Source organism: Telopea speciosissima, chromosome 2 (genome assembly GCF_018873765.1).
Source record: "Telopea speciosissima isolate NSW1024214 ecotype Mountain lineage chromosome 2, Tspe_v1, whole genome shotgun sequence".
In the NCBI taxonomy this organism is placed as follows: Eukaryota; Viridiplantae; Streptophyta; class Magnoliopsida; order Proteales; family Proteaceae; genus Telopea; species Telopea speciosissima.
Genome location: NC_057917.1, coordinates 16,621,095 through 16,646,642, shown reverse-complemented (window position 1 = coordinate 16,646,642; position 25,548 = coordinate 16,621,095). Strand labels below are relative to the sequence as shown.

Sequence of the window (25,548 nt, the reverse complement as noted above, 5' to 3'; positions counted from 1 at the left end):
TAATTTTGAAATTAAGCTGGTGTTGTGCAAATCTTTTGCCTATTAATAATATTTAAAAAAAAAAAAATATTTCACTTCCTAAGAAAGATACCTAAATTTTCCCCGTAACCAAACGAAGCCTAAGCTGAAATAGAATCTCAAAACGCGCACTTCCCCGTGAATCATCACCCTAATAAATTATGCAGGAGTGACGTCGTCTTCTAATCTAACCATCTGATTATGAGAAAGGTAAACGGATAACGCTTAACGGCCAAAACTGGATAGCAATTTCGAGTCAACTAAGGTGGATCGAACGGTCGAAATTTCGAGTAAGAACTCTGACTCAAATTGTTTCCTTTCTTTGTATATGTATATCGCTCTACCTCTATCTCTATCTCCATTTGTAGCGTTGGATACTTGCGTATTATAAACCAGAGGTATATATTTGTTTGGGTTTGACAAAGTTTCTCTCCATTCTATCACAAACCAGTTTTACGAAATGCCGGCGATTGAATTGCTGAAACCCGTAACTCATCGGAAAAACTCTGCAAGTTCGAATTTTTATGTAAAAGAAACTGCGAGATTGAACTTCTGGTGTGGTCAATCGACGGTTCTTCCTCTCAAACAGCCTTGTTTTGGTGGGAACTCGATATCATTCTCTGTGATTAGTGTCTACAGGAAAGCTAGGGTTTCGAGAAATATTGGAGGATTTGATTCTTTGGGAGGTTTTTTGAACAACCAGAGATGTAAAGACAGAAGAATTCAGGTGAAAAGTTCTTGTGAGCAAGATAGCGATTCGAAGACTAGTTCAAGTGAGAAGAGCGAAGGGAAGCAGGGTGATAACGAAGGAGTTAGTAAACCATCAACTGCTTCGTCTTCTGCGTCGTCGCCTCGTCGTGAGAAGCAAGGAAAGAGCAGATGGTGGAAGGGAGGGAAGTGGCAATGGCAACCGATAATTCCGGCTCAGGAAATCGGTATATTGCTTCTACAACTGGGGATTGTCATGTTTGTCATGAGATTGCTTCGTCCAGGAATTCCTTTACCAGGTTCGGAACCAAGGACCCCAACGACTTTTGTGAGCGTACCTTATAGTGATTTCTTGAGCAAAATCAGTAATAATCAAGTGCAGAAAGTGGAGGTTGATGGAGTTCATATCATGTTTAGATTGAAATCAGAGCCTGGAAGTCTGGAGAATGAAGTGAGTGGCACTGGTAAATTACAGGAAACAGAGGCTTTGATACGAAGTGTAGCTGCTACTAAGCGAGTTGTCTACACAACCACGCGTCCGACCGACATAAAGGCTCCGTATGAGAAAATGCTCGAAAACGACGTAGAGTTTGGGTCACCAGATAAGCGCTCGGGTGGATTTTTCAACTCTGCTTTGGTATGATCTAATGTTATCTTGAATAAGTTTTGCAATTCAAGGAATTTTGAAATAAGGAAGAGAGTTAAGATGCAAAATCCCACAGTGAGGAAACAACTGCTCAACTTATATGATTATTTGCTTCTGATATGGACTCATGTTATACAGATTACCTCAGAATTAACTGTAAAGTCTAAAAATCTTCTTTTAATCTAGACTTACTTCTCATGAACCACGCAGGCCGGCCCCATTTTATGAACCAGGGCAACTCTAGGGTAACCCTTGTTTTTTTATAGGTTTGCCTTGATTCCAGAAGGCGGGCTCCTTAGTCCTTACCGCTCCTCAAACTTCTATATTTGATTTATGAATAGTATTTTTGGCTTTCTGATTAGATGTAATCCTGTTTTGAATGACTGCTCTTTCCATGTGCCTGCATAGTGCATACTGCTGCTTACTTTTCTCTGTGATTGTGATATTTACACAAGAAAATGAGTTTTTTTTGCGTAACTAAAATTTTTCATTACATAGCTTGGGGAAGCGTAATATGGCAATTGAGCCTGGAATTTGAATTACAAGCCTCCATTTCATTGAGGCTATATTTCGTATACCAAAATTCGCACGGCTATATATTTTTGTAACAAGGTTCTGTGTTTTTTCCTGATTCTTCGCTTCAGCTTACTTGTAGGCCCCCCCCCCCCTTTTTTGGATAATCAGCATACTATAAGCTTGACTTTAAATATAACATCTAAGATTTATATCAAGAATTGTTCATGGGATTGTGGGGCCAGAATTACAACATGGAGGAGCTCTACAAATTCCTGTCAACACATGCTCCTGGAGAATATAATGGAGCTCCTAAAAATTATTGTCAACGCAAGCTACTGGAGATTATAATAGATGGTTATCAATCTTTTAAATTGCTTATGATAAGTGTCACCATTGGAAATTTAATCAATACCCTTCTTAAATGTGTTGTTTTCTGTTTCTATCGGCCCTGTCCATTTTTTATCATCTTGACATGGACATGTTGTGGTGTCCAACATGGATACAAGGAGTCTGACTTGGCAAATCTGAAATTTCAATAAAAGGACAAACTATAAGAAATTTATGGTTGTGGTGTTATTATCACGCTAAAATAAATCAATGAGAAAGAATATGCTTAGTGGAACTAGGGCTTTTAAGTTGGGTAAATCTGTTTGTTACTGAGATGGTTACGAACAGATTTTGTAATCTTTTTTCTAACGACAGTTGTCAAGGCATCGCCTAGGCCCCCATCTAGGTGTCCAGGCTCTTTCTTGGGTCCAAGGTGACAGCACGCCTTGTTGACATTTCACGAGTTTTCTATGATTTATGTTTATTGCTTTGTTTTTATTTTTATTTTTATGAATATGCTTATGTTATATTGTATGCTTTGTTTATTATATGTTGATTTTCTCATATTAGGTCATCACTAGCATAATTATTTCATATTGTATTGATATGGCTCCTATGTCGCTTATAAACATAATTATATAAAATTATTATTGTTATATTACATATAGTCATTAATGCACGCATAGGCAACACCTAGGCAGGTGCATTGTCGTCTAACCGCCACTCCAATGCCTTAGGTTGCCTAGTTGCCTTTACAACTATGTTTCTAACCCTTGCCTCCCTCTTTTGAGCAATTTGGAATCAGGGACAGGGTAAATAATTTCATTTTTGACTCGGTTCAGTTGATTCATTGGCTTAGCTTGGAAAAATGCATCAAGTCAAGGTCAAACTAGTATGGGTGGATTAACTTAAGCCAAAACCTCATTGTTTTCTTCTCGTTATGTCATCCAACCAAACAAGCAACATCAGAACGACGAGTAGAGCAAGCTCAGCTTGAGGTACTGTAATTATGCCCTAGAAGGAGAAGATGAGGATGACCTTGTCACTAGTGCCGCCGGAGATGAAGCCAAGGATATGTATAGACTGTATAGTAATGATGTTAGTGGCCTTTTGGGGTTTGATTTGATGCCTTTGTACAGGGTTATCATAGCCACCACACCCTAGGACTTGAGGATTGGTTTAAGCAGTATTATTTTGAGAATCGGAAGCTTCAGTTGGCATATGATTTTCAGGTATCCTTGATAACCCTCTTTCTTGAATCATATCAAAACTTTTTCTCACAGATTGCCAGATTCCTTATCTTGGAGGGCTGGATGTTAAGGACCAGTGGTGGTTTAAATTCCAAGTTTGAAGTTGAGACTCTATGGAAGACTGCTGTCAGTAAGATGTGTTCTATGCTAGAGGGTCAGTTCTCTAGGATGCAAATCTCTGATCATTTCCTCCGTCAAAAAGATTATGTTAGTCTGCTTAGAGTGACCCTTCATAGATGTGGCTACTCTGTGGATGCTCTGCTCGATGTTTTGAGCAAGCACAGGGACAAGTATATGAGCTCTTGCTCTCCGATTGTAGCAAATTGGTAGGAGAAGCTCTTGCTGCCGATAAGTTTGAGCGGATGCTGATGGAGTATGAGTATTTAATGAATGTGCTATCATTTCAGCTCTAGACATCTGATATAATTCCGGCTTTCCCCTATGTTGCTCGATCGGTGCCGGATTTCTCCAGCCTTTCTGAGGAAAGTGAACAGAAGGTCCCACTCATTGACATTGCCGTCGATGTTGGAGATGACTCCATGACTTTCTTCCAAGGCGTCGAAACTGACCGCGGTGTTGGAATTGATGTCGGAATTGAATCCTACCTTCACCAAGGGTGGGGTTGGAACATTGGGTTGGGGAAGTTCATGGTGGGGGCTCTCCTGGTAATGCCATGAAAAGTGGTGACTTAGGGATGTCTGGTGCTCCATTTCTGCACACCACAGCCGACCCCACCAACAGGTTGGCCGCCACCCATGTTGATCCCAATTCCCACTACCAGCATAGCCACCAATTCCTCCTCCTTTGCCCCTTCACCCTTGCCTGTTATTCCACATTTTGAGTTTGTGTTTTTCTCCACCGGCGGATTGTAATGGTTTTCTTTGGAAAGGAGAGATGAGCTGCACACTGGATCTTGATACTTGATAGGAAGGCACAACGGTGGAATGAAAGATACATGGTGTTAGAGGGAAGAATGATGGGACTTGGATGGTGTTGGTCCTGGTGTCGATGATAGTAACGCTGCTGTCGACGACTTAGGCGAAAGGGGCAAGAGGCTGTTGGTGCTTCACTCGGCAGACCCACTACTGTTGCAGTTGGTAGCAGGTGAGTCAAGGTGGGTTTGAGAACCATGGGAATAACTCGGGAAGGAGTAAATTTGCCACAGGGGAAGAAGAGGGGTGACGAGCTAAAAGGATTATGTAAATTTATAACATCTGCCCCTAATGTAGTCCTAGATTGGTAGAGGACCAGCTAGGAGCCAGTATACCAGGATCTGTTATGAACAGGTGAATCGGCTAGGTCAAAAATAAGGTTTTTGGTGAAACTAGGGTTAGGGTTATGTCAAGTCAAGGTAGGGGAGTCTAACAATGAAGGTCCTGAGATGTTTTAATGGAGGGAAGTATGCTAATTTGAATTACACCAATTTAAAGTTAGGGTTTCGGGTTTTTTTAAAGTGTAAAATGGAGGAATCTAGGGTTTAGAGTGGGAGGATGGGGCTAGGGTTTGGATCGAGTGCTATAGCGGTAGGGGTGGAGAGTTTGAATTAAAAAATGAGGGATTTTGCTGGCTGGTTTGGTATGGGCAGAATTTAGATTATGGGAATGTTGTTCAGTGGTGGAGGGGATATAGGGTTTGGTGGTTTAGAGGATTAGAAGAAGAAGGATGGGATGAGGATGCTTCCAACTTACTTGTAATGGCAGAAAAGTATTAGCAGTAGCTTGTTGATGGAGGAACTTGAATAAAAATTGAATCTTTGACTGAAAGTAGAAAGTAGAACTTGAAGAGAACCACTCGTGCTTCACACAGCAAAGTGTCGATTGGATCAGACATCAATCCCACCATCGAACCACCTGGGCTTCCCTTCGCAAGGTGTCAATCGGATCAAACACCGATCCCACTAGCCTTGATCAAACATAAAGCAAAAATCCTCAATGGAGAAGAAGAGCAGCAAAAGCCTTTTACTAATATCAAAAATCGTGTTCAATACTTCCCCCCTTACAACCTTATATAAAAGACTCAAAAATAGACTCCTACACTAAAATGGAAAGGCCTAACCCAATCCTTAACGTATTAGGTAACTTAAACTGACTAGGAAAGTGAAATAACAAAGGAAACAAACTCAAAACATAGCTGGACTTATAGAGTCCTAATCCAGCCCAACTTAAATAATAATTAAATAGTCACATGACCACTTAAGTTGTCACACAGTCCAACTTAAATAACAATTAAATAGTCGCATGACCACTTAACCAAGTCACATGATTACTTGAGTGATCACATGACCACTAACCAAATAAAAAGAAATCTACTAACTAATTCCGTATGTAACCTTATTACCCATATTTTAGGCTCATAAAAGTGGCCTATTACATAGAAAACCCATAGGTCAAAGGCCCAACATGTATATAACCCAACTCTAGACTTATTCCTAATAAAATAAGCCCATTTGGGTGATGAATCTGCATCAGCCCCTCCATGCAAATGAATACAAGCAAGGTTCCAGGTTTCACCATGGACGAAACCGAAACTTCCAGGCCCAGAATTGAAATCTAGGTTTCAAGGCCCAGAAAATGTTTATTTTTTTACCCTTTTTTTATGCTGCCTATTTTTTTTCCGTTTTACACCTATTCCATGAATTAGTTAAAAAAAAAAAAACTCAAAATGGTACAGTAGTGATGCAGATAAGTCTCCTAAGGCTTATTTTATTGAAAATAAGCTTTGGGTTGGATTATATATGTAATAGGTTTTTGATCCCATGGATTTTCTTTGTAATGGGCTGCGTTAATGGGCTTAAAATATGGGTAGTAAGTAGGAAAACGGGATTTACTTCATTAGTTTAGTTAGAATCCTATTTTGAGTCAGTTTCTTTCATTATTTTAGTTTCGTAGTTAGTATTATGTTACATTATTAGTTAAGGATTTGGGCTAGGCCGTTCCTTTTTATTGTTTGAGTTTGTTTTTGAGTCTTTTATATAAGTTTGTAAGGGGATACGACCTTGTACATGAATTTGAATTAATGAGATTGAGGGAAAAAAAAAACGTAGCTTCGTGCGTTGTTCTGTGAGAGAGTATAGTGAGATGCCATTGGTGAGAAACCAAAATACGGTGAGAGGCCGTGGGTTTGAGGCCCAAGTTTGAGAGAGACTACCCTATCTTCTTCTTTCCTTCCTTCCTTCGATTTCTTGTGTTTTTTTATCTTATTGTTTTGCAATTTCCTGCAAATCTAAGAACTGATCGAAGTATTCACTATCGCTGGACCTGAAGTTTGCGATCCTCTTGTAGATTGGTTTTCACCAAGGTTCGAGGTCTCGGTATCTCGGCTGGTTTCGGTCAGGCAAAAAACCGAGTTGTCTCGGTAATTCAGTGAGATCTCGGCCGAGTTGGTGCATTTTTTATGTCAAATCTCGGCCCTTGGTTTAGGTAGCCAAATGACCTGATTAGGTCATGAAACTTGCAGGACAGCCTATTTTAGGCCCTACAAACATGGTGGAACCGTTAGTTTTTTAAAAATCGCACCCAAAATGGTAGTTTGACTTAAGACCCTAGGTTTGTAGTGTACGCTGTATATCTATATATACTGATATGACCTATTCCACACAATCTTTAGTATTAGAACACATATAATTGAAGTAGAACGACTTAAATAAACAATAGGAATGAAAAGACATCAAATTATGAAACATTTCATAAATCATACATCTAACATTGTTTGTTATATAGAGTCAAATATATTTTGAGTCAACATTTAACTATACAAGCCTATAACTACCAAGTACCAAGTCACTCCTATCCCTATATGCTCATCCTAATATTGAGTGCCGGGCCTTCAAGTTCAAATCTCCTCCAAGGAAGGTTGTTGGGCAGCAAATCTCCTCCAAATGTTGTTCTTGAGCATCAAATCCAAGTGTTCCAAGTTTTTTTTTTTGGGTAAGAGTTGGAGCTGTTTTCTTCACAATCTGGTGAAACCAGTTTAGTTTACCAAGAATAGGTCAAAATTTCGATCAAGAAAAGTCGAAACATGGTATTTATATAACTGACTTTCTGACATTTCGGCGAGATACTGAACTTTCGGCCGAGAAAATGTATTCTTATTTCGCACCCCATCTCGACTTGACCCAAGTCGAAATCAAGAAAGTTGCCTAGATCTTGTTGAGATCTCGCAAGACCTTGAACACTGGTTCACTTGTGACTGGTCTACATTATTTGGTATCAGAGCTAGGTTGGGACGGAAAATGGAGTCAAAGGTTGCTGAATTCTACTTCCCATTGGAGGATGATCGTGCAAGTTTGGTTCAACATCTCTACATTATTCGGTATCAGAGCTAGGTCGGGATATTGCTTCTACAACTGGGTATTGTCATGTTTGTAATGAGATTGCTTCGGCCTGGAATTCCTTTACCGGGTTCGGAACCAAGGACCCCGAAAACTTTTGTGAACGTCCCTTATAGTGATTTCTTGAGCAAAATCAGTAATAATCAGGTGCAGAAAGTGGAGGTTGATGGAGTTCATATCATGTTTAGATTGAAATCAGAACCTGGAAGTCTGGAGAATGAAGTGAGTGGCACTAGTAAATTACAGGAAACAGAGGCTTTGATACAAAGTGTAGCTCCTACTAAGCGAGTTGTCTACACAACCACGCGTCCGACCGACATAAAGGCTCCGTATGAGAAAATGCTCGAAAACGACGTAGAGTTTGAGTCACCAGATAAGCGGTCGGGTGGATTTTTCAACTCTGCTTTGGTAAGATCTAATGTTATCTTGAACACGTTTTGCGACTCAAGGAATTTTGAAATAAGAAAGAGAGTTAAGATGCAAAAGCCCACAGTGAGGAAACAACTGCTCAACTTATATGATTATTTGCTTCTGATATAGACTCATGTTATACAGATTACCTCAGAATTAACTGTAAAGTCTAAAAATCTTCTTTTGATGGAGACTCACTTCTCATGAACCATGCAGGCCGGCCCCATTTTATGAACCAGGGTAACTCTAGGGTAACCTGTGGTTTTTATAGGTTTGCCTTGATTCCAGAAGGCAGGCTCCTAACCGCTCCTCAAACTTCTATATTTGATTTATGAATAGTATTTTCTGATTAGATGTAATCGTGTTTTGAATGACTGCTCTTTCCATGTGACTGCATAGTGCATACTGCTGTTTACTTTTCGCTGAGATTTGTCATATTTACACAAGAAATTGAGTTTTTTTTTGCGTATCTAAAATTTTTCATTACATAGCTTGGACAAGCGTAATATGGCAATTGAGCCTGGAATTTGAATTACAAGCCTCCATTTCATTGAGGCTATATTTCGTAACTCTAGGGTAACCCGTGGTTTTTTATAGGTTTGCCTTGATTCCAGAAGGCGGGCTCCTTACCGCTCCTCAAACTTCTATATTTGATTTATGAATAGTATTTTCTGATTTGATGTAATCGTGTTTTGAATGACTGCTCTTTCCATGTGGCTGCATAGTGCATACTGCTGCTGACTTTTCGCTGAGATTGTCATATTTACACAAGAAATTGAGTTTTTTTTGCGTATCTAAAATTTTTCATTACATAGCTTGGACAAGCGTAATATGGCAATTGAGCCTGGAATTTGAATTACAAGCCTCCATTTCATTGAGGTTATATTTCGTATACCAAAATTAGCACACCTATATATTTTTGTAACAAGGTTTTGTGTTTTTTTCCTGATTCTTCGCTTCAGCTTCCTTGTAGCCCTTTTTGGATAATCAACGTACTATAAGCTTGACTTTAAATATAACATCTAAGATTTATATCAAGAATTGTTCACGGGATTGTGGGACCAGAATTACAACATGGAGGAGCTCTACAAATTTCTGTCAACACGTCCTCCTGGAGAATATAATGGAGCTCCTAAAAATTCTTGTCAACGCAAGCTCCTGGAGAATATAATAGATGGTTATCGATCTTGTAATTGCTTATGATAAGTGTTACCATTGGAAGTCCAAACAATACCCTTCTTAAATGTGTTGTTTTCTGTTTCTATCGGCCATGCCCATTTTTTATCATCTTGACACGGACATGTTGTGGTGTCCAACATGGATAAAAGGAGTCTGACTTGGCAACTCTAAAATTTCAATAAAAGGACAAACTTTAAGAAATTTATGGTTGTGGTGTTATTACCACACTAAAATAAATCAATGAGAAAGAATATGCTTAGTGGAACTAGGCCTTTTAAGTTGGGTAAATCTGTTTGTTACTGAGATGGTTACGAACAGATTTTGTAATCTTTTTTCTAACCACAGTTGTCAAGGCGTCGCCTAGGCTCCATCTAGGTGTCCAGGCTCTTTCTTGGGTCCAAGGTGACAGCACGCCTTGTTGACACTTCACGAGTTTTCCATGATTTATGTTTATTGCTTTGTTTTTTTATGAATATGCTTATGTTATATCCTATGCTTTGTTTGTTATATGTTGATTTTCTCATATTAGGTCATTACTAGCATAATTATATCATATTGTATTGACATGGCTTCTATGTTGCTTTAAACATAATTATATAAAATTATTATTGTTATATTACATGTAGTCATTAATGCACGCCTAGGGTGCATAGGCGACGCCTAGGCTGGTGCATTGTCGTCTAACCGCCCCTCCAATGCCTTTGGCTGCCTAGTTGCCTTTACAACTATGTTTCTAACCCTTGGCTCCCTCTTTTGAGCAATTTGGAATCAGGGACAGGGTAAATAATTTCACTTTTGACTTGGTTCAGTTGATTCATTTGGCTTAGCTTGGAGAAATGTATCAAGTCAAAGCCAAACAAATATGGGTGGATTAACTTAAGCCAAAACCTCATTGTTTTCTTTTCATTATGTCATCCAACCAAACAAGCAACATCAGGCCGACGAGTAGAGCAAGCTCAGCTTGAGGTACTGTAATTATGCCCTAGAAGGAGAAGATGAGGATGACCTTGTCACTAGGCTGCTGGAGATGAAGCCAAGGATAAGTATAGACTGTATAGTAATGATGTTAGTGGCCTTTTGGGGTTTGATTTGATGCCTTTGTACAGGGTTATCATAATTCATAACCACCATACCCTAGGACTTGAGGATTGGTGTAAGCAGTATTATTTTGAGAATCGGAAGCTTCCGTTGACATATGATTTTCAGGTATCCTTGATAACCCCCTTTCTTGAATCATATCAAAACTTTTTCTCGCAGATTGCCAGATTCCTTATCTTGGAGGGCTGGATTTTGAGGACCGGTGGTGGTTTAAATTCCAAGTTTGAAGTTGATACTCTATGGGAGACTGCTGTCAGTAAGATGTGTTCTGTGCTAGAGGGTCAGTTCTCTAGGATGCAAATCTCTGATCATTTTCTCCGTATAAAAGATTATGTTAGTCTGCTTAGAGTGCCCCTTCGTAGATGTGGCTACTCTGTGGATGCTCTGCTCGATGTTTTGAGCAAGCACAGGGACAAGTATATGAGCTCTTGCTCTCCGATTGTAGCAAATTGGTAGGAGAAGCTCTTGCTGCCGATAAGTTTGAGCGGATGCTGATGGAGTATGAGTATTTAATGAATGTGCTATCATTTCAGCTCTAGACATCTGATATAATTCTGGCTTTCCCCTATGTTGCTCGATCGGTGCCGGATTTCTCCAGCCTTTCTGAGGAAAGTGAACTGAAGGTCCCACTCATTGACATTGCCGTCGATGTTGGAGATGACTCCATGACTTTCTTCCAAGGCGTCAAAACTGACCTCGGTGTTGGAATTGATGTCGGAATTGAATCCCACCTTCACCAAGGGTGGGGTTGGGACATTGGGTTGGGGAAGTTCATGGTGGGGGCTCTCCTTGTAATGCCATGAAAAGTGAATTAGGGATGTCTGGTGCTCCATTTCTGCACACCACAGCCGACCCCACCACCAGGTCGGCTGCCACCCATGTCGATCCCAATTCCCACCACCAGCATAGCCACCAATTCCTCCACCTTTGCCCCTTCACCACCCTTGCCTGTAATTCCACATTCTGAGTTTGTGTTTTTCTCCACCGTTGGATTGTAATGATTTTCTTTGGAAAGGAGAGATGAGCTGCATACTGGATCTTTATAGGAAGGCACAACAGTGGAATAAAAGATACATGGTGTAAGAGGGAAGAATGATGGGACTTGGATGGTGTTGGTCCTGGTGTCGATGATAGTAACGCTGCTGTCGACGACTTAGGCAAAAGGGGCAAGAGGCTGTTGGTGCTTCACTCGGCAGACCCACTATTGTTGCAGTTGGTAGCAGGTGGGTCAAGGTGGGTTTGAGAACCATCGGAATAACTCGGGAAGGAGTAAATTAACCAATGCAGGGGAAGAAGAGGGGTGACGAGCTAAAAGGATTATGTAAATTTATAACATCTGCCCCTAATGTAGTCCTAGATTTGTAGAGGACCAGCTAGGAGCAAGTATACCAGGATCTATTATGAACAGGTGAATCGGCTAGGTCAAAAATAGGGTTTTTGGTGAAACTAGGGTTAGGGTTATGTCAAGTCAAGGTAGGGGAGTCTAACAATGAAGGTCTTGAGATGTTTTAATGGAGGGAAGTATGCTGATTTGAATTGCAGCAATTTAGGGTTAGGGTTTTGGGTTTTTGAAAAGTGCAAAATAGAGGAATCTAGGGTTTAAAGTGGGAGGATGGGGCTAGGGTTTGGATCTAGTGCTATAGGGGCAGGGGTGGAGAGTTTGAATTAAAAAAAGAGGGATTTTGCTGGCTGGTTTGATCTGGGCAGAATCTAGGTTATGGGAATGTTGTTCAGTGACGGAGGAGATATAAGGGTTTGGTGGTTTAGTGGATTAGAAGAAGAAGGATGGGAATGGGGATGCTTCCAACTTACTTGTAATGGCAGAAAAGTATTGGCAGTAGCTTGTTGATGGAGGAACTTGAATAAAAATTGAATCTTTGTCTGAAACTAGAAAGTAGAACTTGAAGAGAACCACTCGTGCTTCACACCGTAAAGTGTCGGTTAGATCAAACACCAATCCCACCAACGAACCACCTAGGCTTCCCTCCGCAAGGTGTCAATCGGATCAAACACCGATCCAACCAGTCTTGATCAAACATAAGACAAAAATCCTTAATGGAGAAGAAGAGCAGCAAAAGCTTTTTATTAATATCAAAATTCGTTTTCAATACTTGCCCCCCTTACAACCTTATATAAAAGACTAAAAAATAGACTCCTATACTAAAAAGGAAAGGCCTAACCCAATCCTTAACCTATTAGGTAACTTAAACTGATTAGGAAAGTGAAATAACAAAGGAAATAGACTCAAAACATAGCTGGATTTATAGAGTCCTAATCCAACCCAACTTAAATAACAATTAAATAGTCACATGACCGCTTAAGTTGTTACACAGCCTAACTTAAATAACAATTAAATAGTCGCATGACCACTTAAGTTGTCACATGGCCACTTAACCAAGTCACATGATTACTTAAGTGATCACATGACCACTAACCAAATAAAAAGAAATCTACTAACTGATCGCGTATGTAACCTTATTACCCATATTTTAGGCCTATAAAAGTGGCCTATTACATAGAAAACCCATGGGATTAAAGGCCCAACATGTATATAACCCAACCCTAGACTTATTCCTAATAAAATAAGCCCATTTGGGTGATGAATCTGCATCAGCCCTTCCATGCAAACAAATATAAGCAAGGTTTCAGGTTTCACCATAGACGAAACCGAAACTTCCCAGGCGCAGAATTGAAATCTAGGTTTCAAGGTCCAGAATTTTTTTTTTTAACCTTTTTTTACTATTTTACACCTATTCCATGAATTAGTTAAAAAAATAAAAATAAAAATGGTACAATAGTGATGCAGATAAGTCTCCTAAATGGCTTATTTTATTGAAAATAAGCTTTGGGTTGGGTTATATATGTATTAGGCTTTTGATCCCTTGGATTTTCTTTGTAACGGGCCGCTTTAATGGGCCTAAAATATGGGTAGTAAGTAGGAAAACGGGATTTACTTCATTAGTTTAGTTAGAATCCTATTTTGAGTTAGTTTCTTTCGTTATTTTAGTTTCGGAGTCAGTTTATATTACCTTATTAGTTAAGGATTTGGGTTAGGCCTTTCCTTTTTAGCGTTTGAGTCTGTTTTTGAGTCTTCTATATAAGTTTGTAAGGGGCTACGACCTTGTACATGAATTTGAATTAATGAGATCGAGGGGGGAAAAAAAACGTAGCTTCGTGCTTTGTTCTGTGAGAGATTATAGTGACATGCCATTGTTGAGAAACCAAAATACGGTGAGAGGCCGTGGGTTAGAGGCCCGAGTCTGAGAGAGACTACCCTATCTTCTTCCTTCCTTCTTCGATTTCTTGTGTTTTTTTTTTTATTATCTTATTGTTTTGAAATTTCCTGCAAATCTAAGAACTGATCGAAGTATTTACTGTTGCTGGACCTGAAGTTTGCGATCCTCTTGCAGACTGGTTATCACCAAGGTTCGAGGTCTCGGTATCTCAGCTGGTTTCGATCAGGCAAAAAACCGAGTTGTCTCGGTAACTCGGCGAGATCTCGGCTGAGTTGGTGCATTTTTTATGCAAATCTCGGCCCTTGGTTTAGGTAGCCAGATGACCTGATTAGGTCATGAAACTTGCAGGACAGCCTATTTTAGGCCCTACAAACATGGTGGAACCCTTAGTTTTTTAAAAATCACACCCAAAATGGTAGTTTGACTTAAGACCCTAGGTTTATAGTGTACGTTGTATATCTATATATACTGATATGACCTATTCCACACAATCTTTAGTATTAGAACACATAATTCAAGTAGAATGACTTAAATAAACAATAGGAATGAAAAGACATCAAATTATGAAACATTTTATAAATCATACATTTAACATTGTTTGTTATATAGAGTCAAATATATTTGGAGTCAACATTTAACTATACAAGCCTATAACTACCAAGTAACAAGTCACTCCTATCCCTATATGCTCATCCTAATGTTGAGTGTCAGGCCTTCAAGTTCAAATCTCCTCCAAGGAAGGTTGTTGGGCAACAAATCTCCTCCAAATGTTGTTCCTGAGCCTCATATCCAAGTGTTCCAAGCTTCATTTTTTTGGTTAGATTTGGTGTTGTTTTCTTCATAATCTGGCAAAACTAGTCGTGTTTACCGAGAATAGGTCGAAATTTCGACCAAGAAAAGTCGAAACATGCTATTTATATAACTGAATTTCTGAAATTTCGGCAAGATACTGAAATCTCGCCCGAGAAAATGTATTCTTCTAATTTCGCACCCCATCTCGACTTGACCCGAGTCGAAATCGAGAAAATTGCCTAGATCTTGTTGAGATCTCGCGAGACCTCGGACACTGGTTGACTTGTGAATGGTCTACATTATTTGGTATCAGAGCTAGGTTGGGACGGCAAATGGAGTCAAAGGTTGCTGAATTCTACTTCCCATCGGAGGATGATCGTGTAAGTTTGGTTCAACATCACTACCAAACTCGTGGAAGAGTTTTTTTTTTTCCAAGCTGGGGAGAATTAATGCAAATAAGTTACCTAAAGGGCTTATTTTATTGGAAATAAGTTTTGAGTTGGGTTATATATGTGTTGGGCCTTTGATCCCCATTGGTTTTCTTTGTAAAGGGTCGCTTTAATGGGCCTAGAATATGGGTAGAAAGTAGGAAAACGGTATTTACTTAATTAATTTAGTTAGAGTTCAATTTTAGTCAGTTTCTCTCATTATTTTAAATTCCTAGTTAATTTATGTTACCTTATTAGTTAAGGATTGGATTGGGCTTTTCATTTTTAGTGTTTAGGGTTTTGAGTCTTCTATATATGTTGTAAGGGGGCTATAGTCTTGTACACGATATGAATTAATGAGATAGAGAAAAAAAAAAAAACATAAAAAAGACCATACCCAGTGCACGAGGCTCCTGCCACTGCAGGGTCTAGGGAGGGTTATAATGTAGGCAGCCTTACCCCTGCTTTCGCAGAGAGGCTGTTTCCAGACTTGAACCCTTGACCACTTGGTCAAAATGGAGCAACCTTACTGTTGCACCAAGGATGGTGTACCCAGAAAAAACAAAACATAGCTTTGTGTTTTTTTGCTCTGTGAGAGAGTATGGTGAGATAACATTGGTGAGAGACCAAATACGGTGAGACATTGTGGTTGAGAGAGCCGAGTCCATAGCTTTGTTCCAGTATTATTTTTTTAATATATCAGTTATATGTGTGAAACAATCAAAACACACATTTGGTTTATATGTTCTTGGAATTGGTCATTTTCAGGTATACCTAGTCTCACATTTGGTTTACACTGTTCGTAGAAAATATGATGTTATCAATAAGTAATTAACATGCTTTCGATTTAGAGAAATGTTCTTGTTCTCTAAGAAATTTGATTGATCAAATGATTTTATTTTTACATGAGACTTTTTGAATTAGGTAGAGTATAATACCAGCTTTCCAACAAATCCAAGATTGCTTAAATCTGATTTTTGAAGGAGTTATGTTCCGGTCAAACCTTATTTGGTGTGCGCGAATGTTGTCAAAATCGCTTTGAATGAAAATATTTTTTTAGATATCAAAACAAATGGATATTTTACCGCACTTTTGGTTTTTAGCAATGTTTTACCATAATAAGATTTATGGAATTTTTAGATTTGAGAAAAAGCCCAACATTAGAAAGTTGAAAATGTCACCTACCACCAAAAATCTAGTTTTTGTTCTTGAACTGGGGGTTGACTTTTTATCCTTTTGGAATTTAATTTTTTAACTATTTTTATTGGATTCAAATAGGGGGGTATTTGCTTATTTATGAATAATATCTTAAGTAAATGAAACTTAAGTGATATTTGGCATAAATAAGTGTCAGAACCTGTTCAATACCAATTAAACCAATGTAAGGCAGCAGCTGCCTAGGCACTAGAAATCCGCCTGGACGCCTAGGTGACGCCTTGACAACTATGGCCGAGTCTGAGAGAGACTACCCTATCTTCTTCCTTTTTCGATTTCTTGTTTTTTATTTTATTGTTCTGAAATCTCATGCAAATCTGAGAATTGATCGAAGTATTTACTGTTGCTGGACCTGAAGTTTGCGATCCTCTTGTGGACTGGTTATCATAACTAGCCCTATTATAAACACTGACTACATATAATTTAGCTACTGGAAATGTAAAGATGCAATTAAAACAATCAAAAACATACATTAGGTTAAGGAAATAAAAGTATACAACATCACCACTCAATACCACATGGAGTTTCTTGACAGATCTAATCCACAATCTGCGTATGACTGAAGATTTTGTAGGCGTTCCTTCGAATGTGACACATACGTATCCCTTGGCATATTTTGTGCTCAGTTGTTCTGGTAGTCTGTGACAACCTACCTATAAGCCTCATCAACATACCGGAGGTATCCGAACCTAGGAAATGGTTGACTGAGACTAGAACTCGCTGGAGCCCGCACAAATGGTTGGACTGGATACGAGAAGATGATGTTGACGAAAGATGACCTAGAACCCTCATAGCCATCATACTCTCCAAATGCCGAACCGTTGCTCTTGAAGGATGGTCCACCAACATATCCACTATACCCAGCATGTGATGCTGAACTGACGCTCTCTATAAGCCACTATCACCATGATGTGTTGGACTGGGGCTCTCTCCTATGAAGGATGGTGCATGCCAATACCCAAATCCTCTACTCTCTCTGAAACTAATGGCTTCCAGTATGCTAGACAAGCTCCACATCCATGTCCATCCTAACGGTCTCCTTAGATCTGAACGATAGTTAGCAAAAACGGGAATGGTAAAAAAATGGAACCAGACAGTACGGGTTTAAACGGCATAAAACTCCGAACGGTATGGTCAAAAAAATAGAAAACGGCAAAAAAAAAAAAACAGAAATAGACAGTACGGGTTTTAAACGTGTAGATTAAAAAACGAGACTAAAAAAAGGGCAGTATACTCATATAAATTGAGGAACTATTACCTGAATACCACTGCTTCATCTTCCCCATATTTATAACAAAACTCCATTAATGAAGTACTTTAGTATTTTCCACTGCCATTTCCAGTGTGACAGAAGATCTTTCTTTATTCTTTTGAAATTTCTCATTTGATGATTGAGCACCTCTTGTTATTGTTTCATGGAAGTTCCTATAGTTTGTGTAACTGACTTGGCCCATCCATTTTACAGATTGCTATTTTCTACGTTGCTGTACTTGCAGGGCTTATCCATAGGTTCCCTGTAAGCTTTTCTCAGGTTTGATTAGGACCCTACTTTCTTTTCATACCCTGAAAAATCTGATTTTTATGCTGTACTTTAATTGTGTCTGGGGTGTCGATGTGTATGTATTTATAGCATACAGCTGGTCAGCTGAGGAGCCGCAAATCTGGTGGTTCAGGTGGAGTAAAAGTGTCTGAACAAGGGGAACAGATTACCTTTGCTGATGTTGCAGGGGTTGATGAGGCTAAGGAGGAGCTAGAAGAAATTGTGGTATGCTTGACTTTGTCCATAAATTTTGATACTTGTACTACCTTTTGATTTATTGTTTAGGGAGGACCATAGTCTTTGTTACCCCAATACAGGAAATGGTGTTTTTATGTGGATATTTGCTGGTCAGGAATTTCTTAGGAATCCAGACAAGTATGTACGACTTGGTGCTCGCCCTCCTCGAGGGGTTCTCCTGGTGAGTTCCCATCCCCCCTCCTGCATGAGAAGTTTAATTTACACATAAGGTAGACTGTTAGGTGACCCATTACGGCATATTAGTTCACCAAGTGTACCAGTAATTGTTGGGTTTTTGTCTACATCCTCATGTTCTACAAGAGATAACCTTATTTCAAATTCAAAGTTTTGGAATGTGATTCTTAATGATATATTACAGGTGGGTCTTCCTGGGACAGGTAAGACTCTTTTGGCAAAAGCTGTAGCTGGGGAAGCTGAGGTCCCCTTCATAAGTTGTTCAGCAAGTGAATTTGTGGAATTGTATGTTGGCATGGGAGCATCTCGTGTCAGAGATCTCTTTGCAAGGGCAAAGAAGGAGGCACCATCAATAATATTCATTGATGAGGTTTGTAACAGTGCTAGTATTCAACAAGTTCTTTGCGTTGGGAGTTCATATTTTCCTCAGGATCTCCTTCATGCATTGTACATTTTCTTTGCAACATTTTATTCTCTGCAGATAGATGCCGTTGCAAAAAGTCGCGATGGCCGATTCCGCATCGTCAGCAATGATGAGCGAGAACAGACGCTGAATCAATTGCTTACTGTGAGATACCTGGGAGACCCAATGTTATGTTTCTGAATGGTCTTGGCAATATACAAGCATCATAATTTGTGATATTGAAATTGTGCTGCAGGAGATGGATGGGTTTGACAGCAGCTCTGCAGTGATTGTTCTTGGGGCAACCAATCGAGCAGATGTCTTGGACCCTGCACTTCGTCGTCCTGGGAGATTTGATCGTGTTGTCATGGTCTGTTTTGTACTGGATGTTTGCTTTGAGTCTTACAATCAAACTTGACTTTAATGTTCCTTTATAGCTTAGCATTTTCTTGGAGAATAACTTGTATTAATTATATCTTTTTTAGGTGGAAACCCCTGATAGGCTTGGAAGGGAATCCATTTTAAGAGTTCATGTTTCCAAGAAGGAACTTCCTTTAGGGGAAGATGTTGACCTTAGTGACTTCGCTTCTATGACAACTGGTTTCACTGGGTATGAGGCTATCTAATTGTTTGAACTTGTTCAGGGTTATTCCTTTTTTCCCATGCGATTGATTTGTTGATTTTGGACATTGCACAGGGCAGACCTTGCAAATTTGGTGAATGAAGCTGCTCTGTTGGCTGGTAGATCAAACAAAGTTGTTGTGGAGAAAATTGATTTTGTACAAGCAGTGGAGCGTTCCATAGCTGTAACCATCTCTTTGCTTTCCCTCTCTTTCATGCCTTTAATTGCATCCCTACATTCTGATTCTATTCTTATTAAATATTTCATTTATACCTTGTTCAGCTGGTTCGGCTTACACCTATTTATAACATGTGCTGTACGTGGTGTGTTGTGGGCCTTCCTTACCATGAAATAGTCATATGGGTGGTATTGTTATTAAAAGTTCCATACACTAGGTTCCAGGTTTCGACCCTGGTCGAAACTGAAACCTCCCAGGTTTTGACCGAAACCTGGGGTTTTCTGGACCAAAATCGAAACCTAGGTTTCAAGGCCCAGAAAATGGTTTTTTGACATTTTTTTTTTGTGCTGCCTAGTTTTACCATTTTACACCTATTCAATGAATTAGTTTTAAAAAAAATACCCAAAATGATACTTGTGGTTTGGACCCAAGTTTGCTAGTGTACACTGAATGCTTCTGTACACCAACTCTATTATAAACACTGACTACATGTAATTTAGCTATTGGAAATGTAAATATGCAATTAAAACAATCAAAACATACATTAGGTTAGGGAAATACAAGTTTACAACAGTATACCACTCAATAACACATGGAGTTTCTTGGCGGGTCTAATCCACGAGCTGCATATGACTGAAGATGTCGGTGACGCTCCTCCGAATGCAGCACATATGTATCCCATGACATATTTGTGCCTAGTTGTTCTGATAGTCCATGACAGCTCACCTATAAGCCTCATCATCAACAGACCTCAGGTATCCAAACCTAAGGAATGGCTCATTGAGACTGGAATTGGGTAGAGCTGGCACAATTGGTTTGGCCGGATACAAGATGTTGTTGACGAAAGATGACCCAGCACTTGAACCACCCCATACTCAGTGCTAAGGAATGAAGTAGGAGATCCACCGTAGCCACCCTCATATCTATCATACCCTACAAATGCTGAACCGGTGCTCTAGAAGGACAGTCCACCAGCATATCCACCATACCCAACATGTGATGCTAAACCGTTGCTCTCGAAGCCACTATCACTGTGATGTCCTGGACTGGGGCTCTCTCTTGTGAAGGATGGTGCACGCTAATGCCCAAATCCTCTACTCTCCCCCAAAACTCATGGCTTCTAGTGTGCCAGACAAGCTCGATACATCCATGCTCATTCTAGAAAATTCAAAACATTATTTAACAACCTAAAAAACAATCTGACTCCGTGAAGTTGTAGATTGGGCCATTCTATTGAACATATAAAAAATTGAAACGAAACTACTATATTTATGTACTAGTTTTTCCAAAAATTAGAGATGGGGAAAAAACAATTTCTTTCAAGCTCCAATCACGCAAATCCAAGCTGTACAAGGGTTGAATGATTAGAAGAATGCAAAAAAGTGGGAAGAAATCAAGTGATTTGGCAAAAAAAACTGCAAGTTTTTGACAAAATCCCAAGGAGCAGTATCGAAACCTATGAAACAAGGAGGTCTCGATCGAAACCTGTTGAAATATGAAAAGAAACCTATCGAAACTGGGCTGAAACTTGGACCAAACCAGTATCGACCCTTGGTTTCGTTTCTGTTAGTGTTGAAACCGATACGTCTCAGTCGAAACTTAAAACCATGTCCACATATGCAGAGACAGATGCATTTATACGCCTTCAATTTTGTGTTTACTTAAATTATAAAAAATCTCTGAGGCTGTAAATAAGTTGGTTCAATATGGAAATACATGGAGTATGGGGAGGTGCATTGAGATTGGGTGCTTGTTAGGATTGATGTCAAGACACTCTCTAAAGCCATTATTTCTGTTATCCTTGTCAACAGCAGCAAGTAAGAAGATTATGCACGTGGAATAAAAGCTTGGTGTCTAAAGTAGATATGTGCTTCTGAAATGCTATGTCACATCACCAAGCTTCGAGTTTTCGGTTTCAGGCATGGTTTCGATCAGGCCCGAAGCCGAGATGTTTCGGTCGAAACTGAGACTTTGGCCGAAACTTGATATTTTTTTTAAACTTGGGTTTTGGTGGCCATATGACCTAATTAGGCCATGAAACTAGTAGGACATCCTATTTTAGGCCCTATAAACATAGTGGAACCCTTAGATTTTAAAAAATAACACCCAAAATGGTAGTTTGATTTTGGACCTTAGGTTGGTAGACTACGTGTATATATGCACTGAAATGGCCTATTCCACACAATTTTTAGTATTAGAACGCATATAATTCAAGTAAATCTCATTCCCTATGCTTGAAGTCTAAAGTAGATACTTGCTTCTGAAATGCTATGTCAAATTACCAAAGTTTGAGTTTTTCGGTTTCAAGCATGGTTTCGGTCAGGCCCGAAACTGAGATTTTGGCCGAAACTTGGTATTTTTTAAAAAAAAATTCGTACTTTGGTATTGGTGGCCATATGACCTATTTAGTATTAGAACACATATAAATCACACCCTATTCTTCTCAACCGAAATGGCAACCCTCTCACCGCTGCCATTGACATTAAGGCGGAAGCCATCTCCTTCTTTTCCTCCCTCGTCTGCCCTCCCCCTTCCCCCCTCCCCCTTCCTCCCTCCTCCCTCCTTCCTCCTTTCTCTGAACCTCATTAATAAGTTTGTCCCCCCTTCCCTCTTCAACTCCCTCCAATCTATCCCCTATGAGGAAGAAATCATTAAAGCGGTTCTTTCTCACAAATCCAATCGGGATCCTGGTTCTGATGGGTTTAGTATGGGGTTCTTCTCAGCTAGCTGGTGGGCTAGATATCGTTTTAGCACCAACTCTGAGCCTCTTCATGGATTTTCCGCCATTCTTTAGCATGGCCAGTCTGGAAATAGACTCTCTGCGAAAGCAGGGTTAAGGTTGCGTACATTATGACTCTCCCCAGACTCTGCAATGGCGGGAGCCTCGTGCACTGGGTACGCCCTTTACTAGTCAATCGCAACTAAACAAATCTAAACCTTCTCTCCTATGTTAAGTTGTAACAGTCAAAATATTCTTCTAAAGAAGCTAAACAATCAAGGAATAGCCATGGGTTCGTCTGTCCAGCAAAGTAAGAAACTTCTGGCCTCACCTTCTTGTAGTATTATCAGTCCTCCAGTGGTAGGTGTTGTTTTCAGATGTACTCCCTTTTTGAACTCTCATGGTATTATTAGCAATTGAATCAATAGGTGGCTCTCAATCAACTCCATGATTTTAAAAACTTTTAGGTTTATGGGATGGATTAGAACCCTCATGTTGCTGTTCCATGACAACACGTCAGTCTGATAACTTTTGTATACGTTCTGCCATTTGACTGAGGGATTCCATCAGGATGACTGTTGGGAGGCCTTAACTCACTGCTAGCCGTGGCTCTGATACCACTTGATGGGTTTCTAGAAGAGTAAGTGATTACGGTTTAGAAACACAGTTTAGACCAGAATCGTAGTGAAGAGGTAAGGAGCAGATTCAAGAAATTTAATAGCTTGAAATCAAAGAATCAGATATGGTCTAAAAACTGGTCAAGCACTCTATTCAAGGTAATTAACAGAATATTAAAATTTGAATTCTTGGGAGACTTAGAGTAAACTGAACAACAATCTGAGATATGATGCAAACAGAATATATTGATGAAAACTGAATATCAGGATACAAATCTGGAATAACCAACAACCCTAGTAGCAATAGGAATCCGATGATCTGAGATCAGATTCGAAATTTAAGGCATAGAAAGTTTCAGAATAGCATCCGATTGGAGGATATAAATTTAGAATTGAAATAGCAGAAGCAACAAGTAAGAAACTGAGATTTTCCAGATTTATAGAATATGCAGGAATTCAAGAATTGACCTGAGTTGCAGAATTTGTCAATGGAGAACAAAGTTTATGAAGAGAAAATATGACCAGGTCTCCTGCCTGGCCTTGCAGGAATCCCTCCAGCAGTATTGGAGTTTCACCAATAGGGTAGTTGAGTGAGATAACCAGATTCTGAATCACAAAGATCATGAACAACAAAAGCCATCTCTTTATTCGTCAAATCCATAGTTGTCAATGAGGCAAGGCGACCCAAGGTGGTGGAGGGGTGTCTAAGTGCTTAGACGACAAGGCGTCCGCCTAGGCGACCAAGGCGCCCGGGTGTTATGTTTTTATTTCCCCTCTTTTCTAACATTATTTAGTATGTGCAATATATACCTTATATCATCAAAAAATCAACATTAAACCACATCAAGTCATTAGAAATCAACATAAAGTCACATCAAGTCATTAAAAATCAATATTAAGCCACACCAAGTCATAAAAAATCAACATAGAACTAGAAGACAACAGAACTGAAGAAGCAAGCTATTGGAAGCTTGAAACAATCTAAACATACATTTGATTTATACTATTCTTGGAATTTTTCATTGTCCTGGTATACCTAGTCTCACATTTGGTTTATACTGTTTGTAGAAAATATGATCATATCTATAAGTTATTAAATTGCTTTCGATTTAGAGAAATGTTCTTGTTCTCTAAGAAGTTTGACTGGTCAAATGATTTTATTTTTACATGGGACTTTTGCTTTAGGTAGAGCACAAAACCAGCTTTTCAACAAATCCAAAATTACTTAAATCTGATTTATATTGAAGGAGTTATGTTCCGATCAAACCTTATTTGGTCTGCGCGACTACGCGAATGTTGTCAAAATCGTTTTGAATGAAAATAATTTTTAGATATCAAAATAGAGGACTATTTTAATGCTCTTTTGGTTTTTAGCAATGTTTTAACATATTAAGATTTCTGAAATTTTTAGATTTGAGAAAAACTCCCAACATTAGAAAGTTGAAAATTTCACCTACCGCCAAAAATCCAGTTTTTGTTCTTGAACTGAGAGTTGAACTTTATCCATTTGGAATTTGATTCTTTAACTATTTTTATTGGATTCAAATAGGGGGTATTTGCTTATTTATGAATAATATCTTAAGTAAATGAAAAACATTTACTTAGATGATATTTGGCATAAATGAGGGTCGTCAAACCTGGTTCGATACCACTAAGGCGACAGTCGCTTAGACCCCAAAAATCCATCTGGACGCCTAGGCGAAGCCTTACAACTATGATCAAATCTATGGGGGCTTTATGACCTGAAATCCTTTAAATAGAAAGTAAAAGTGTACTTACAATAGGAAAGGAAAATGTGCTTGAAATAGGAAAGAAAGAAATAAGAAACTCTATCCATAATAGGAATAAATGTCCCTTGTAACTAAAACTCTATCTTAACTAGTTAGAATAGGTGTCTCACATGCTTAGAACTCTATCCAAATTCTAAAGTAGGAATAGGAGTTCTATCCATACAAGGCACTCAAATTAAATTAATAAAATACAATAATAATTACTTAATGAAAAAAACATTGAAATTAAACTAATAAAAAAAATCCTGTATGCCTACCTCCTACCCATAATTCAGGTCCATTAAAGTGGCCTATTACAATGAAAACCTATAGGACGAAAGGCCCAACACATATATACCCCAACCCAAAGCTTATTTCTAATAAAATAAGTTGATTTATGTGATTTACTGCATCAATTATTAGAGCGAAATTTTTTGAGACAAACACCAAACTAGGTTTTTATTTCATTATAAAAATTGATGAAAGACAAAATGATGCAGTTGGGCGTTGGAAAAATTAGGAATTAAATTTATTCATTATTTCAGCCGTGGATACAAGTAGTGTTTGAGTCAAAGTTGTTTTAGTTTTATAGTCCAATTAGAGTTGCAATTTTGTTTCGGATTAAGTTAGAGTTTAGTTCTGATTTCAGATTCAGAGTAGGATTAAGTTTTCTTTTGCTTAATACTATAAAATAGCATCTAACCCACGATGGGATTCAGTTTTGAGAATTGAATGAAAATTTTATTTGGTTGAAAGCAATGCTTGCCCGTGAGCTGCTCTTGTCTCTCGCTCCCTCTTCAATTTCTTCTTCTTTAATTTTCTGTCTCTTCCCCAACCTTAGACCCACTCCCTGCTTCCCTAAATCTCCTATTTTAACCTTGGTTTCTGAGTTTTTCTTTCTGGGCGGTACTACCAGATTCTGGAAAGCCAGCGTTGGATCCTTGCACACACATCGACTGGTTCTGAGATTTGATCCACAAGTTCTTTTCTCTTGGGCGATCCATATCTGGAAGTTGCAGATCCAGAAGTCTCTCTTGCTGTGAGATTCGAATCTTCGAAGTAACCTGCTTTCCCTGTTTACTGCCAGACCTGAGTTGCAGAGATTTTCTTTAAT

General features: G+C 39.0%; 1 protein-coding gene across 1 annotated transcript in view; it reads left to right on the top strand.

Annotated features, from left to right (window-relative positions):
* Positions 1–408: 408 nt before the first annotated feature.
* Positions 409–25,548, top strand: part of LOC122651319 (ATP-dependent zinc metalloprotease FTSH 7, chloroplastic-like) — a 42,295-nt gene continuing 17,155 nt past the window's right edge. Inside the window, exons 1-9 of the mRNA XM_043844666.1 lie at positions 409–1,363; positions 17,620–17,685; positions 17,785–17,919; positions 18,047–18,112; positions 18,311–18,496; positions 18,608–18,694; positions 18,786–18,899; positions 19,015–19,139; positions 19,227–19,335. Of these exons, the coding sequence (XP_043700601.1) occupies positions 479–1,363; positions 17,620–17,685; positions 17,785–17,919; positions 18,047–18,112; positions 18,311–18,496; positions 18,608–18,694; positions 18,786–18,899; positions 19,015–19,139; positions 19,227–19,335 (1,773 nt within the window). The 5' untranslated portion in view covers positions 409–478. The remainder of the gene's footprint in view (positions 1,364–17,619; positions 17,686–17,784; positions 17,920–18,046; positions 18,113–18,310; positions 18,497–18,607; positions 18,695–18,785; positions 18,900–19,014; positions 19,140–19,226; positions 19,336–25,548) is intronic.